Source organism: Eriocheir sinensis, chromosome 34, assembly GCF_024679095.1.
Source record: "Eriocheir sinensis breed Jianghai 21 chromosome 34, ASM2467909v1, whole genome shotgun sequence".
NCBI lineage: Eukaryota > Metazoa > Arthropoda > Malacostraca > Decapoda > Varunidae > Eriocheir > Eriocheir sinensis.
Window position 1 is genome coordinate 6496324 of NC_066542.1, and position 17950 is coordinate 6514273.

The following is a 17950-nucleotide window of genomic DNA, read 5'->3' on the forward strand; positions in this document are numbered from 1 at the left end:
GAAAAAAAGTACTATTAGTTTTGCTGTGTCAGAATTGTTGTTCCATAATTATAATCTCTTTGTATTTATTAGAAGGCTTAGTTGGTTGAGTTGCTATTTCATCTAGCCAGATACTTTTAGCTTCTCCCTAAATTACTGCATGAACATTTGCAGGTATTCACCTCCAAGGCCTCGATCCACTTAAGCCAATCATGCAAACAGAATAAGAAATCAGGTGGTTAATCCTCCTAAGTCAAGACAATCATTTTATTAGATATAAATATATTATCTCCTTCACTGCTGCCAAGTCATAAACGTAGGTATAGAGTATTTATTAGGATCTCCACTGACTATATTTGGTGTGCCTCATCATTATGTACTAATTTGTATATCCATGGATAACACTTTCCCAAATGCAGAGACTGACTGAAGGCCAATTATTATTATTATGCATATTTTTTATGATTTCCCAAATTTCTAATGATCACGGAACTTTCAATTATGTTTTGAGATGTTTTCCTTTCAGCAGTCAAGTGACCAGATTCACCAAGTATATAAATGGGAATCTTCAAGCTGGAATTATTGTGCTGTTAATGGGAGAACTACCACTTCTTGAGGAGCATAAAAATTAATCTGCTATGGATAAATGTTTTTTTCCAACCAGCTGCTAGGATTTGAACCCAGGCCCTTGACATGTGAAACACGCACTGTAGCATAAAGCCAGAGTTCCACAAGGCTTGAGGACTTTCAGTTCTTTATTCCCATCTTGGGCCATTATATGGTTTCCTTTTCCCATTTAGATCAATCATTTATTTTATTTTTATATATATATATTTTTTTTTTTATAGTAAAGGAGGCAGCTCAAGGACACACACGCACACACACAAAAAAAAAGCCAGCTGGCTTCAATTTTGTAAAGTTACGCATCTTCACACTTTCTATGTTAGCAAGACTAGAACAAACTCTTCCACGAGAACACGAGGCATCCATTCCTTGCCCGTACACAGGGAGAAGCACAACACAGGAAAGGATGCCTTTTGCAATGATATTTATGTTATGGGGGAAGTGCCACTTTTTGCTGTGATGTTTTCCTTGTACCTTTGCTTTGCCTGTCTTACTAATCTTTTCATTCATTGCTTGGCTTCATAAAAAAACCTTAGCAAGTTTTGCACTCCTTTTGAGAATGCTTGATTTTGCTATGAAGCCACGAGGCTTTTATCAGTTTGACTTTCACTAAAGGTGACAAATTTCTTCTGTTGAAGTAATTGTTTTTAAAGTTTTCCCACAATTCATCGGTATTAGAATTATCTAACAAATAACTGCAAGTTTATCACTTCTAGCATAATTTTTATGAAATTTCCATTTTTGAAATAAGGCATCAGCATTTTATTTTCAATTATTCTTGCTAGACCTTTAATGTTAAGCCATACAATTTTGTGATCACAAGAACTAATGTGTATATTTCTTGCCTATATACCTCATTTTATTCCAAACAGTAATATATTAGGGTATCTGGACCTTACAAGCTGCCATCAAAATATTGCTGAGAGAGGATTACAAATTGAAAGAAAAACTGCACAGGACAAGCTTAATTATTGCAGCAATAAACTTAACTGTGCTGCCAGACACCTCATCATGCACCAGGCCTCACTCTCATCATGGGTTATTATACTTGATATGAACTATGCTAAATAACAAGAGATTATAGTAATGTTGAATAAACAAATAACAAATGGAAACTTTTTTCTTGAAGATAAAGTCTTAAAAAGAGATGCTTCTTAAACACAGGTGCATCTTACACGCCAAAAAATATGGTATATACTTTTTTCTTTTCTTTTCAGAACAATCACTATCAATTCATCTCAATAATAAAAACAGCAAATCCTATCTAACTGTGTGCAGCAAATTCAAAGTGGGAATATTGAATAATTGATTAGCAGCTTGGAAAACTAGGAATGGAGATACTCTGAAGAAGAAAATCTAACTGATTGCTATTAAGCTATAAGGAATGCATTCAAAAGACAAGAAAATATATATGTGCAGAAAAATAAACAAACAACAAAAAAAAGGCATTTCAGTGAGACACAACATGAGCAGTCAAGAGTTTTGTATGTGAGCCCAACGTTTGTGCTTCTGTTGCTCGTATCAGACCACAATGCCACAAACCACTGCAAGAACCATGCACGAATATCTCAGTTACAATGGAATCAACGCAGAATATATGTTAGGACAAATAGATACTGGAATAAACGGACAAAAGATAACAGATTTGACACTGCCTGGTTAATTCAGTGCTTATAACAATTACTGGTAACAATTATAATGATACATAATAAGAAAATGGCACTCAGGATCAGGATGTGAGAAGTGTTAAGTGGAAATGGCATGCTAAACACTGCACATACAAGAGTCTATGTACAATTTTTTTTGCTGTTGTGGCAAGGAGAGTACATGAAGGTGGTGGAGGCAGCTGTACAGGGAAAGACGGCTTGTACCCTCACAGCAGGGATCCACAGGGTGTGAGGGCTATGAGGACACGACACCTCTAGCTCAGACATTCAAGTTACAGCAGGGGAGAAGTGTTGGTACTAGCAGCAAAAAAAGGAGATGAAGGGAAAGTTTATTTTTTTTCCTTTATATTTATATGTATGCATCTATGCTCTGGCAATGAACTACTTTATGTAAAATTTATTTCCATTCCTGAAAGTGTGAACTGTCAAAAAGTCAACACTGTTTTATTTCATACTTGAAGGAATAGATTTGTGTAACCTAAAGGGCAGTCACTCACTTTCACATGACCACACACACACACACACACACACACACACACACACACCAACATTGCCAGATTGTCGTACTAGGCTTCCTATGCTTGCCGATTTCTGACCCCAAAACTGCCTCCTCGACCCAAATAACTGCCTTCATATATAGTTATCGTTAAAATAGTCAATTATTGGTGTTTTTGGCAATATCTATGGCTCAGAAACCGGTAAATACGAGGCTCTGAGTACAATAATCTGGCAACGGTGACACACACACACACACACACACCAAAAATAAATAAATACATAAATAAAATGAATATTAATATAAATTCTAAACACAATCACTGACCAATGGATCTTCCGCCATCAAAGTTAATTTTTTTTTCTTTCAGCAAACTTTTCCGTAAACTAACACTGACACCCCTAAGAAGGGGACATTTGCTCCATGAGAAATACAGATTACCAGCAAAGAATACAAAAGCCAATGCCTTGCACTTTCTATCCCAATCAGTCTGCTCAACATATACCATAGGAGCCATTACAAACACCTAACTCTATAAGAAAACCCAAGATTATTATTAAATGTAATGATGTCCACAGAAAATTTTAGACATCAATAATACTGGTTGCAGTGTGTACTTTTGGAAAAACAATAAGTGTTACAACATGATTCATATACCTGGAAGCTCTACATTACATTTTACAACTTGGTTAAGGGAGAATGATGGGAATAAAGAGTCAAGGTATTATACAAATGGGAATAAGGGTTCAGAGCCTTATAGAACTGAAGAGACAAATTATCAACTTGTATTTCAATCAATTAATCAATAGGGGCATACCCCTGGGGGGGTGGCACCTCACCTAGCCTACGACACCAGCCCCAAAGATGTCTTTCACAAGTCACCATGATGGTAGAGCACCATTCATGACTGCACTGATTGTCTTCTGTGTTATGGTAAGAACTGTTTGTCTTTCAATGTCATGTATTCAAGTGTTTTGTTGAGTGATAAAAAAAATCTGAGGCTCCACAGCTTCGCCAAGAGGTATGGTTTCTACCATGCACCACTTGGAGGCAGCCAGTATAGGGGAACCTTGGACATCGTGATACAACTCATCCTTATAACAGGAGGAGGAGGAGAAGGTGGTGGTGAAAGAGGAGAAACTGGGAAATTTAAAGCATGATAACCTTATGGATAAGATACAGATAAAACACTGCCTCAGCGGGGGAGGTGAGGGCTACAATATGTGGGTGAAACCCAACTCACCTGATCAAATTCGTCCTCGTACATATAGTCACTGTCCGGCTAAAGGGACACCAAAGTTTGTTATCCTGAGCGACTTTTTACATATAAATATTACCTCTTCACAGCCTTAGCCTCTCTTTTCTCTCTTATAACCACCCTTACACATGGCCATGAGAGGAAACAATATACCTAATGTACAATAAATGCTATTCATAAAAGCATTAAAAAATAAAACTGCAAGTTAAAGAGATATTTTACATGCTGGAGCTGGAGGAGGTATGGTCCTATGTGGTCTTGTATCTAACATAAAGTGGTTATGTCCTAAAACCTATTAAAAAATAGAAAAAGCTACCATCTAATTTCATAAAATACACACTGGTTTTGCAAATATAGTTCATTTTTTGTACATCACATTAAACAATAGGATATTTTTTCCACGGGAATTCAGTTGCTAAGTACATAAAGACTAATATCATATTATTTTTTGTACTCTAATGTAAGCTCTTCCCTGTGTGGTATATACTTTGCCCATTGGATAACCAAGCTGCTCCATCTGGCAGGGTGACCTCTCTGTATTCATCATGTGCACCTGCCTTCCCTTACCCACCGCAAATGGGCTTTTCATATTTCAGTGCTTCAGTTATAACAAAAGTGACTGTAACCCAAGACCATGATTTACCACACCCTAGAATGATAGTGGCAATGCCTCATAAGCCGAACTACTCAACTGCAATGCAACAATTTGATATCATTCTACGTTTACACCATTAACATAACTTGATCTCCTTTCTGAATGCCTTTAAGTGTGTAGATACTGAGCTGACCTTACAGGTTAGCCTTATGAATAATTAAACATATTTGTGTACGTGTATAATTCTTAAAATACCTATCCTACACTAAAGGATTCAAATGGTCAAGACACCAAAACCCAAACACATAGTCCGATCATACCAATATCTACATCCTTCTAATCACAATCAACTATATACAACCCCAAAACTCCTCCACTTTTAACTGTTAGAAATGCATTTTCCTCCTTCAACTTACCGAAGTGGAAGAAGCGTCTCGTCGAGTGGCGCGGGTGCTCCATTTTGAAGCAGTGCGGGTCATGATGTTGGTGGTGCGCTGGGACATGCTCGCTACTTGCGCCTCCAAATCCACTGGGATGGAGATGTTGTGTTTGCGGGCTGTAGACAGTGAAAGACTTTTGAAGCAGGGAAATATTATGGTTATACAGGTGTTCCTCATTTACCGAGTATTCGATTAACAAAATTTCATGACAAGCATCACATATCAATATCCTATACCTATTTAACCCCTTGACTGCAGATTTCCTACAAGAAGACATCACCAAGCTACAGGAATGGACCAAAAAGTGGCTGCTACAATTCAATGAAGAAAAATGTAAAATCATGCACCTTGGGAGGGGAAATCCAGCATACCAATACCACATGGGAAACACTCCACTATCCACCACAGAGGCAGAGAAAGGCCTGGGAATATATGTTACCAGGCTACCAGTGAAGGCCAAATCCGTGCCAATCACAGCGGACAGGCTAATGCACTTAGGCACCAACTCAAATGGAAAGTGCTTAAGAGTTCAAATTTTATATATGGGAAATAATAATCCCCCCCAAATAACAATGACACAATTCTCAGTCTCTAACAACAATTTTTCCTAAAGTTTCTTGCCTTCACTCACCCACTTCTGTTAGAGTTCTGATGCAGTTCTCCACGTTGACCCTCTGATGCCCCATAACAGCCTGACTCACTCTGTACACCGCATGGAGCAGCTGGACAAAGACTGGCTGCCTGGTCTGGGAATGGAAGAAAGTTAATAAAAGATGATAAATGTTAAGGCAAGGAAGATATTGTTTGGTGGTGCTTTTTAATTATCCTACTGTAGAGTCTCAATCCTAGTGGTCCTCTTTATTAGGCATTTCCATAATTTCCAGATTCTATTTTTTATCTAAGTATATTTTCACCTATTTCTGAATTCTTTCAGGCGTAAATATCTTTTGAAACCACTTAAATAATTATTTTTCTACATTAATTCCAGTAATCTGAGTTCCATAAATGCCAAGACTTTTCCAATATTATTAGTCCCACCAGTTACTTTAGTGTTTGTTCATCCACTTCCATAGACAAAGGTAAAGTTGGGATGAATCCTGGGATGGAGGCCCCTAATACATGTATCTCTATGTCACTCATCTAACGTTATCAACAGAAACTATGTTCTTCAGGCAACAACCACTACTGGCGGGATCCTACTGCACAGGTGTATCTATATCAGTATTGTACCTGAATTCCCACCAACCATTTTCTCCAGAGAGTAGCTCAGTATGCTCTCTAATATCTAATTGTCTTCCTATCTACGTAAAACTACATGCACGTGACACATACATGCTTTTTCCTTAAAAAAATACATAATTCACTCAATCATGGAAGTTCAAAATATTCCCTTTGAGTCCCCATCTGATGAGGGAGTCAGGAAAGTCTCACAGGTCAACCTCACGACTAATGATGCAGAAAGACTTTGTACAAGCTCCTCCAACAGTTTCTTTATTAATTTCTGCAACATTTAAGATCTTTGCTCTAATTTCCATGCAATTCAACAGCATCACCACTAAACCTTCCTCTTCCTAACCCCCCAATACAGGTTCTTGAGGCTAATGACAGTAACCTTTTATTCTCTCTCCTTCCTCTCTCCTAGATGCCAGTCCAGAGGTGAATAGTTTAACTTTGTACACAGTGATATTCCTTGCTCTGGAGCCCACAACTTTGAAGTTTGGAGAATTTTCCAACATGAAGCAAAGATATTACAGTCAATCTATCACTTAATATGTTTGTGCTGTATAATCTCACCTAACTCATTGAAGTGTCTTGACCAGTTAAGTCAATGAGTGAAGTTAATCTCCTTTTACTGATAAATCTATCTTAACCCGAGAAAAATGACAAAAAATCACCCCTCACACAAACCATTTCATAATATATATCAAAGCATTTGTGGTCAGATTATGTATCATTTATTTGGGGGGGGTTATATCATGGCACAAATTTGGCCCGTCGCTGCTACCTGGGTTAAGAGATTCCTATGTTAACCACCAGTTTTGACCCTTGATGGCCTGGGCATTAATCCTCTCAGGGGTTTTGTGACTTTGCCCACTGCTAGCAGTCAGTCTAACCCCTCATCTGGGTTGGTTGGAGTGGGGTTTGTAACCCTTCCCTGTAAAAAAATTAAACTCCACCAAAAACAAAATAAAAAGTAGAGGTTGGGGTCAAGGCTCACGCCATGACTCAGACCTGGTTCTGGGGGGCCCAACCACGTGGCAGGCTCCCTCACTGCATTCCTATCAAATTAGCCTGCTGTTCAAGATGGATGCAGGGCAAAGCCTATAAAAGCCCTGCATCTTAAAGGGTGGGGAAGGCCAGTAGCCCCTCTAGTTGTTTTAGGGAGGACCGGGGTGGTGCAGATGCATCTCAACGTACTGTCTATTGGAACCAAAGGCCCCACTTAAACACGTCAACTTTTTGCTGTGGACAGCACAATGCTATGTTTTCTGTTGGCAGTATAGCCTATACGTATTAAAGTTCTTATGTAAACTTTGAAAGATCGTCCCAGATTTGCCTCCATCACTCAGTAATGGAAGAAACTTGTAGGAGATATTTACCAAAATGGTGAGGAAAATTCATAAGGAGTGGCAGTGAAACTGAGAAGCCACTACATACTGTTAGCACAAATGCCTCATCAAATAGTTTTAAGGCCTTCTTTACTGTAATAAATAAAAAAAACAAATAAATACATAATGCTAAATTGACTGATATGTTATTGATGTTGACTTTGTCTTTATGATCTATACCTAAGTCAGCAAATAAATTATTCAAATTTTTGACTTTTACTCAAAGGATTTTTCTTGAGGCATAATACTTACGCTTACTCCAAATGTACACACACACACACACACACACATACAGTAGACCCCTGGTTTTTCAAACCTCATTTCCAGGGATTTTGGATTCCCAGGCAAAATTCTGCATAATCAAAATACCATTATACTACTAATTTGTTTTTTGTATACCTACTGACCTTGATTCACGGTACATCTAAGATTTCACACACAGCAACGATACAACTATTGCTGTGCCTGGCAGTGCACTTGGTATCAACTATCATCAGTTGTTAGTATTAGTTTATTAAATATTTCTTAAGCCAGCAAGTGTAAATTTATTTTATATTCATGTTTACCGCTGGCACAGACTCACAGGCACGAGACTTGGCACAGACAGAAAGACGGGTAGTAGGGACTGTGCTGGAAAGATTGTTTGGACATCTTAGTGCCTCTCTGCAATACACCATTCTTGGCAGCTAAAAATTATCTTTCCTTTCAACCCTACAAGCCCAAGGCATTTCATAAATATTTGTTTTGAAGCCATCTGAAGTATTATATAAAGTGTGTGTTTCATGATGGAGCTCCAACTCATGCATGCATGGGACTCAGCTCAGGCAGCAGTGCAGCTAGTCAGGATTATGATGTTACCTATAATGAGTCCTTGCCTTTGAAAAGTCGAAGCACTTGTGGGAAAAAATAATATAATATAATCCGACGAATGGCTCCAAAATAAATATTTATCGAATTCATAATTTTGGGGATGTCCAAGGAAGTGCAAATAGTGGCAGTAATGATTTTGTTGTGTCATGTGCTGAGCTGGAAAGCTGCTAAGCTTTGCATTACTGTTCAAAACTGTATATGGCACAACAGGATTGATACTGCACAACCACCATTCCTGTCTCAACACAACCACAGTAACAGAGGATGAAGGCACCCTTGTGGTCAGCCCAGTCCTCTGACATACCCTCCAGTGGTGGTCCATGAAAAGGTATCTACCAATACAGGTAGGATGGACTGAGGGTTGGTTTGGGCACACAATGGCTCTGCAGCATTAGCCTGAGTAAACTGCTTTCTGCATGTATTTAGCAGGCAGGGCTGTGCACAGGAATTTTAAATATAATATTTTTTAATAATCTGAATTTGCATTGATATTTTTGAACTGCATTTAGTTAAAACTGCAGATGCTAAACTCATAGATAAGGAGAGACAACTGTATGTGTTATTTCCTCTAGGGGACTCTGCCCTGTTTGACACACACACACACACACACACACACACACACACACACACACACACACACACACACACAAACACACACACACACACACACACAAAAGCATAAAAGCACTTACATGAATTCAACTAAAGAGTAACAATGCTCTAAATTAGATCAAAACACTGATCATAGTAAAAAGCTTTCTAGCACACACAAAAACGCAACCAGTTATAAAGCGCTAAGGGACACAAAACACCAACTCTCTAATGAAGTAACTGAATAAGGAGGACAAGTCTTTGTTGTTGAAGAAGAAAAGCCAGCCAGACAAACCAATAATGAAAAAAATATGTAAATGTCTCGTGAATTTAACCAACCAGTAAAAACAACTGGGAATGGACCGAAGGGAACAATGATTCAGGTTTACAAAATATAAAAATGGTATTGGTTCGTTGTAAAAAAAAGGGATACCAGTCTGATAAAACTCATCACAATTTATAAAACACTGAAGGCAAGCCAAGTGGTGAAGCAGATAATCCTGCTGGAGCTTTTCTATGAAAAAGTGTAGTTTATAGAATAAAGAGGCCATATTAAAATCATGAAAGTGATTTCTTATAATTTTGAGGCCAGCTGTTCCCTTCCCTTTGCATCAGCCAGACAGAAAAGCAAGCCAAAGTGTGACCACATGGGCATGCATACTTCTGCACTGTACTGCTGAGAATAAGGTTGTCCCCAGAAGTCGCGGGCCTCATCCAGGTATTTCTGTAAGCAGGTAAGAGTGCAAGCATGCAATAAAATAATGCAATAATGTGACCAATCCTCTCTGGAGGGTGAGGAATAGCTGTGGGAACCACACAGTGACCTCTGAGTTCCAGAAGAAGGAAAAGAGATTGAGGGATGCATACCAAGACCAGTGTGAGCTATGGGGTGCTTTGTCTGCAAATTACTGTATTTATAAAGGTTTTTGAGGCAAGTAGTAATTTAGTGAGGTAAGGAGAGTAACTACAGATAAATGGATTCCTTCTGGTCATGTTTTTTACTTCTCTCTCTAGCTCCATAATTATGAATTATTGAGGCATTTTCTTTCTCATGAACTACATCAAGCTATTTCTATCAGCCATTTGAGAGGGTTTTATCAAAGGAATATATTTGGTTACTTTGCTTATTCATTACCTTTGACCATAAAAGGTTTAAATAGATTATCTAAATGATAGTTTCCTTATTGTTACTTTCCTTCACCTTTTTAAAAAATAATAAAAAATATCAGTTCTCTAAAACACAGTAACAGTAGACCCTTGATTTCTTGATTTCTTGGACCACATTTCTCTGGATTGCAGATTTTGCTGACAAAATTTCTAAAAACAGTAGTTTCACTGCTTCACCACCACCTTCCAGAATCTGACCATACTTCACAAGATATGTGCCAGGTTGTGCACATAGTAACGGCAATTTTTGTTGTGTCTGGCTATGACTGTGAGGACAGAGCATTGTGTATCAACAATAATCCATAACAAATAATATTTCATATAATTCCTGTGACTAGCAATGGCTTCAAAACTAAGTGATAGGATTTGTGCTGGGTGAGCACCATTCCTGTCTCAACAACACCACTATAATGAAAAACACAGTATCAGGACCAGCGGCTCAATGTAGTGCCAGCCAGCTAGGACAGGTGCAGCAGCTGCTTTCATCATGGAAAAATTCAGCTATTACTAACAATAAAATAATTTTAAAAAAGACTCAGCAGGTGACCACTACATGTAGACATAAATATACATGGCATTTGCCAGTTGGTTCAGCTGCAGCAGCTGCTCCCTCACAAAGCCAATGGGGATGAAGAGATATGCTGGCGCCTGGGCACTCGGCGTGAACAAATAAACAAGGAGCCTACCAGCAGGGTATGGCAGCAGCCTTTATTTCTTTAGTAAATATTTGGCTGTACTCATAATAACAAAGAGCAGGAGAAAAAATGCAAGCTGGTGGCCATTCAATGAAAACAAACATGGCAGCAGCCAGGTGGGCCACATGTGAGTCAGCATTCATCATGCAGAAATTTGGCAAATATTTCTCAAAAGATCATTTATTATCCTTATTATTATTAATATTATGATCATTATTATTATTATTATTATTATTATTATTATTATTATTATTATTATCATCATCATCATCAATTAATTTATTAGTCCTTCCTCTTTATATCGGACAAATCGAGGGTCTCCTGTATTTCCTTCTTGACAATGGTCATCAAGATAGACCACAGCTAACTACCATAGTCCATTCACTTAAGTTGGATGCCTCCCAGCAGTGGGTGGATCCCTGGCCAAATAAGTAAGGCCGCTGCTGATTGGCTGTTGGCAGGCTGGTGCCTGAGGTCTTCATCGCCCAACACAGTCACATAAGTACTGAAATATTAATGCTCATCTATTACACAAAACAGGTAAATTTTGTTGACATCATTGGATTGAGCAGCAATTGTACAACTATAATGTGATTTTCAGAACTCAATAGAGTAAAAAAATAAGTAATTATTATGAGTAGAAGTCAGAGACTTAATTATATTTGAGGTTTAAACCACTTTTTACAAATCCTTCCTTGCCTAATCTTACATTGCACTTCATCTAAAATCTGTATGTACTGTCATATTCTTTTATTTTTATTTTTATTGTTTTTTACAGCAGAGGAAACAGCTTAAGGGCAAAAAAGGAAACAATAATGAAAAAAAAAAAAAACGTAACTCACTGTTCCTACAAAAGTTAAGAGGAATGGGCGAAAGATAGGTCAATTTCGAGAGGAGAGGTGTCCTGATACCCTCCTCTTGAAAGAGTTCAAGTCATAGGCAGGAGGAAATACAGATGAAAGAAGATTCTTCCAGAGTTTACCAGCGTGAAGGATGAAAGAGTGAAAATGCCGGTTAACTCGTGCGTAAGGGTTTTGGACAGTAAAGGGATGAGCTTGAATAGAAAGTCATGTGCGGCGAGGCCGCGGGAGGGGGGGAGGCATGAGGATTTTATGTGCAAGAACAAAATGTTTTATTTTAAAACTGATTCCATAATGGCAGCAAATACCAATAATAAGTAAAAAGGTGTATAAACATTAAATGTTATTCTCTGACTTCTATTCATCATTATAACTATTTTTTTTTTTAACCACTGACTTCTGAATATTGTGTAATAGATTTACAATTACTGCTGATGTCAATCTATCTTGTGCAACAAATGAGCCAAGTAAATAAATACATTAGACACCACGCCCGCCATCAGCCAATCAACAGTGTCCTTACTTACTCAGCTTAGGGCTAGGGATCCTGCCACACTGAATCTACTAGAATCCCCATCAAAGCCTTGTGCTCACATCTGGGCTAGGCTGGCATGGCCAACTCCTATGAATGTGTGTGTGTGTGTGTGTGTGTATATATATATATATATATATATATATATATATATATATATATATATATATATATATATATATATATATATATATATATATATATATATACACACACACACTCACAACAGGAGTGGTTATATGACAAGAAGAAAACAAACACCCTGAATGAGAAAATACATTAGAGGAAACCAAAAACGTCATAAAACTCAAAATTGCACATGGTGAAAAGGAATCTCCAGAGTTCCAGCCTGTGAAGTGTCATGTGTGTGGTGATAGAAATATGATGATGCTGAGACCTCTCATTTCAAGTTCTTCACATGAAATACATACATAATTTCTCTATGAAAATATTATTTAGAAAATAGTCCAAATTTAAAAAATTCAATCAAGCTTATGAAAATAACCAATTCAAGTTACTCAAACTAACTTTACACCCAATTCATGTGACAATTTCAGACATGAAAATATATGAAACTACAACAAAACAAATGGAGGCTACATCATTATCATCAGCTTGGTCCAGATAAAAATCCCCGTAAGAAGCTGAAGATGGCATGCAGAATCTGTAACTTGCAGTTTACTAATGATACAATATATAGTTTATAAGTGAGGCAAGGTAATCCACAGAATTCTGCTCCCAACATTATCCAACACCATGATTAAGACTGTTCAAGATGCAGGATCATGAAACACGAAGAAGCAGGTAAATGACAAACTCAAGCTTCATACTTGTACAATTACTGACGTGATAAAGCAGAGTATTGTAGAGATGTATTCACCAGGCAATAGTATTGAATAAATTAAAAGAAATGGCTACAAATTGATTTGTTCTAAAATGCAGTACAGCATAGCTTAAACTATAGATAAATGTGTGTGTATTATTTACCTAGCTGTATCTACCTAGTGTGTGTGTTTACAGGATTGAGTCAAATCTAGTTGTATCCAATCTTTTCAAAGTATTTTATCAAATCTTTCTTTAAAACTGTGAATGTTTTCAACACACAAAACTTCTGGCAATATATTACACTGATCTATGGCACTGTCTGGAAAGCCAAATTTAGTAAAATCTTTCATATTTCCTTGTATAATTATTGCTGTATCTTCTTGGCGATGAATGTCTAGGTAAAATATATTCTTTAATGTCTACCATTTCCTTTCCTTTAACATATCTACATACGAAGCATTATCATATTGCCTATTCCCTTCTCTCATCTAATGGTGGTAATTCTAAATAATCAATGCTTTCTTCATGGCTGAAATCTTTTAGGGGTGGCATCCATCATTTGGCTGCTCTATAAATTTTCTCAATCTTCTCAACATGCTTCCTCAAGTCTGGGTTCCATACAACTCCTGCATACTCAAGCATCTGTTTTATGCATGATGTAATTATCTTCCTAACTATTTCCTCCTTGATATGCATAAATCAGTCAACAGGAGCATGTGCTGGGAAGGCGCATTGTCTCTCTACCCCCGTGACACCATCCCCAGGAGCCCCTCAGAACAAGTCTCCATGCAGGTCACCTTCCACTACCAAGTAACACAAGGCATGATTCACTGACTTGCTCTAGCCATGAGCTTTATTTGCATCCCTTTGGCCTCCTCAATACAGGTTGTTGACTGTTGAGCTAATCTGATGAGCAGTTGGAATTCTGGGTAGTAGGACACATACCCACATAGTCAGAGGTGGTGTTCAAAGACTATGCAAATAGGACTTGATTCAGCCACACAGAATAAGTAACTGCCAACTCTAAGCAAACTCATAATGTATGATTCTGGGAAGACACTTATTACCAAAGATGTCAAGAGACTGTATTGGCTATCAGTTCGCAACGGGGATGTTTTCCTTTTGTTTACCAACTTTTTACAGTTTCAGTGTTACCTACCACAAGACTGTGTGACTAAACCACTTATTTTAAGACCAGGAATTGAAATAACCACACCTTCAGAAATAATACCCATCTACCATCAAATTAAACATTACTAGAAATGCTAGAAAGCAAAATACAACCATGAACAAAATATTCAGAAGACAAAACAGTTCATGTTGCCTTTAGCCAGTATGGGGCTGTTCACGAGGTAGGTAAGGGCCCACACCCACTCAGTGCTCAGTGGTCATGTATATACCACAAATAGCCACAAACCTTAAAACCTACAAGCAATGAGTAAAACATATTTTTTCCTGACCGGCAGGTACCGTGTTTGGACATTTGTCACCAAAGGATAACTTGCATTCTGGAATACCAAAGCAGAAAAGAGAAGAGTTTATTAGGAAAAGTACCTCTTTGACATTTCTCCACGTGGCCGGGTGCGGCACACATGTATAGCTGATACCATCTATTTGCCTCTTCAAGTTACTATTTAGTGTCCATATCTCACTAACATTAAGTAAGGCAGGAAGCACAAGGAATTTGAAGATTTAAATCAATCCTCCTGCACAAGTATCAACAACATAATATACTTGTGCTGCGAGAGTCCATAACACCATGCCAATCTGCTGTAAGGCATCTTCATGTGACCAACCATTGTTCTGCACTACATAATCAAAATGTGTGAAATTTTCCAAGATCTCAAAGTCTTTGCCACATCGGTCAGCAGAAAAGATTGAAGAAAGGTGTGAGAAAATTCAGCTTTCCAGAATGGTCAATAGATCAGTGAAATATATTACTGGAAGTTGTGTGCTAAAAACATTCAAATTTTTTAAAGAAAAATTTGATATATGATCGTTTTGAAACATGAGACAACGAGCTTGATTCAATCTTGCAAAAATACAACCTAGTAAGAAGAATTAGACAAAAACTTGTAGACTGAACATAACTGATCATTGAGATCATCAAAAGGTAAAACTAAATATGAAATTAAAATGAAATGTTTCTTATTCTCAAGTAAATGAATGATCAGCAATACAATTAATATAATCTCAATACAAAACAAATATATATATATATATATATATATATATATATATATATATATATATATATATATATATATATATATATATATATATATATATATATATATATATATATATCAAACACACAAAAACATGGTAAAACCTCTAAGTCGGCACAAGTTGGGTGGAGACCTTGGCAACTCAAACAAATTACCAAGGTATGAGTAAGTAGCCTCATACCCTGTAAAAAAAAATTACCGTGTTTGCATGCAGGAACAAGGTGTAATCTGAGCATGGGGAGAGACTTTTGGTAGGAGATAGACGCATATCTACTGCACAGCAACTATTGAACAGACATGATGTCATACAATACTCACTTAAATTACTTAAAAAGTGTGTAACACTGTCATACTCACGAGTTAGTGAGGTTGACTCTGCCTTCTGCCACACACGCATGCATGCACGCACGCACACACACACACACACACACACACACACACACAATGGAAGAAGTAGACAATGAGGAGTTACTGCTACGAGAAGGAAGAAACACCAGCAACACACAAGGACACAGTAAAAAATTGAGAAAAGGAAGATGCTTGAGAGACAAAGAAATATAGCTTCCCACAAAGAAACATAGAGGTTTGGAACAGACTAAGTGAGGATGTAGTATCGGCAAAGAGTGTGCACAACTTTAAGGAAAAACTGGACACATACAGATATGGAGACGGGACCACACGAGCGTAAGCCCAGGCCCTGTAAAACTTCAACTAAGTAAATACAACTAGGTAAATACACACACACCCACACACACACACACACACACACACACACACACACACACACACTAAGAGGACACGGCAAAAATCTGAGAAAGGGGACTTGTTTGAAAGACATAAAGAAGTACAGTTTTCCTCACAGGAGTGTGGATACACAGAATGGACTAAGCAATGACATTGTTGAAGTGGGCAGTGTCCATGAAATGAAGGAAAAGTTGGACAAATATAGATTGGGAGACCGTACTCTCCGAGCTTAAGCTCAGGCCCTGTATACTACAAATTGGTAAATACAAAGAGGTAAATACATGCACGCATCCCTGCTCGTACACACACACACACACACACACACACACACACATGCACACTCATACACATGCACATCCACACATATACACACACAAACACAGACACACACACCTTGCCTACACTATTCAGTGTACAGTAATGTGCTCTACAGGTTTCTAGCTGAGGTGCTATAAGCTGTACTACACAGCCTTGGTGTGTAGTAGGCTGTACTATAGAGGTTTGTGTAAGTCAACTGAGGACAGCGAAACAGCTTTAGGTTCTGTCTTATCATCCACAGGACTCTCCTTGGAATGCGTGGCATTGTGCCATCCACAGCAGATGACAAAAAAGTTAGTGTCTCAAAGATGTCTTTTAGTCTTCCTTATGTGTCACTTTGCCAACTAAAGATGATTTTACTCAACTTAACTTTGTGCCACAATGGTATGTTGCACCTTGCTCAGTTTGGATCTCCAACAGACAGCACAATGCCAACTTGAATGATTTTTCTTTCAGGAATTAAAAATGAAAACATTACTTTATCAATACTTTTTGTGCCGACTTATCCATAACTCTGAATCAAAGAATGCTTAATTAAAGGGGGTTTGTATATATATATATATATATATATATATATATATATATATATATATATATATATATATATATAGATATATATATATATATATATATATATATATACATACATATATATATATATATATATATATATATATATATATATATATATATATATATATATATATATATATATCTATATATATATATATATATATATATATATATATATATATATATATATATATATATATATATATATATATATGTATGTATATATATATATATATATATATATATATATATATATATATATATATATATATATATATATATATATATATATATATATATATATATATATATATATATATATATATATATATATATATATATATACATATATATATATATATATATATATATATATATATATATATATATATATATATATATATATATATCTATATATATATAATGAAGGAACTTCATAGCTAATGTATTTATTTTTCATTGTTAAAAATGAATGAAAATGAAGTGAAGATGAGAAAACATTACTGAAAATGAGTAAAACATTGACAATCAATACACTAATAATTATTTAAGATACTCCATCTGAAGCACATTAAGGGAAAATGTCCATAGCAATGTTGCTTCTAAGTGCACAACTGCAATGACTGTGACTCACAAACACGATGAACTTTTCTTAACTGCGGAAAGTATGCGAAGAAAGTGATGTGAAAACAGTTGCACAATGTAACGAGTAATGGATACCAGCACACCCAAGATGCATTTCTGAATCTGTGTTGGATGATACAGCAATAACTCACCTGGATAGTCTGACTCTGGTCTGAAAAAGGGCTGTTGAAGAATGTGGTGATGATGGTCATGAGGGAGTTGATCACGTAACTTTCAAGAGCCCTGCCAAAGAAG

General features: G+C 36.8%; 1 protein-coding gene across 8 annotated transcripts in view; it reads right to left on the reverse strand.

Annotated features, from left to right (window-relative positions):
• Window positions 1-17950, reverse strand: part of LOC127006977 (inositol 1,4,5-trisphosphate receptor type 1-like) — an 86656-nt gene that overhangs the window by 26445 nt on the left and 42261 nt on the right. For 4 of the 8 annotated variants that reach the window (XM_050877414.1, XM_050877411.1, XM_050877410.1 and 1 more), the window contains 5 exons: window positions 17848-17938; window positions 9791-9853; window positions 5691-5805; window positions 5036-5175; window positions 4010-4048 (listed from right to left, as the gene is read on the reverse strand). In XM_050877414.1, the coding sequence (XP_050733371.1) occupies window positions 4010-4048; window positions 5036-5175; window positions 5691-5805; window positions 9791-9853; window positions 17848-17938 (448 nt within the window). The remainder of the gene's footprint in view (window positions 1-4009; window positions 4049-5035; window positions 5176-5690; window positions 5806-9790; window positions 9854-17847; window positions 17939-17950) is intronic. The other 4 variants (XM_050877415.1, XM_050877412.1, XM_050877416.1 and 1 more) reach the window with 2 other exon arrangements.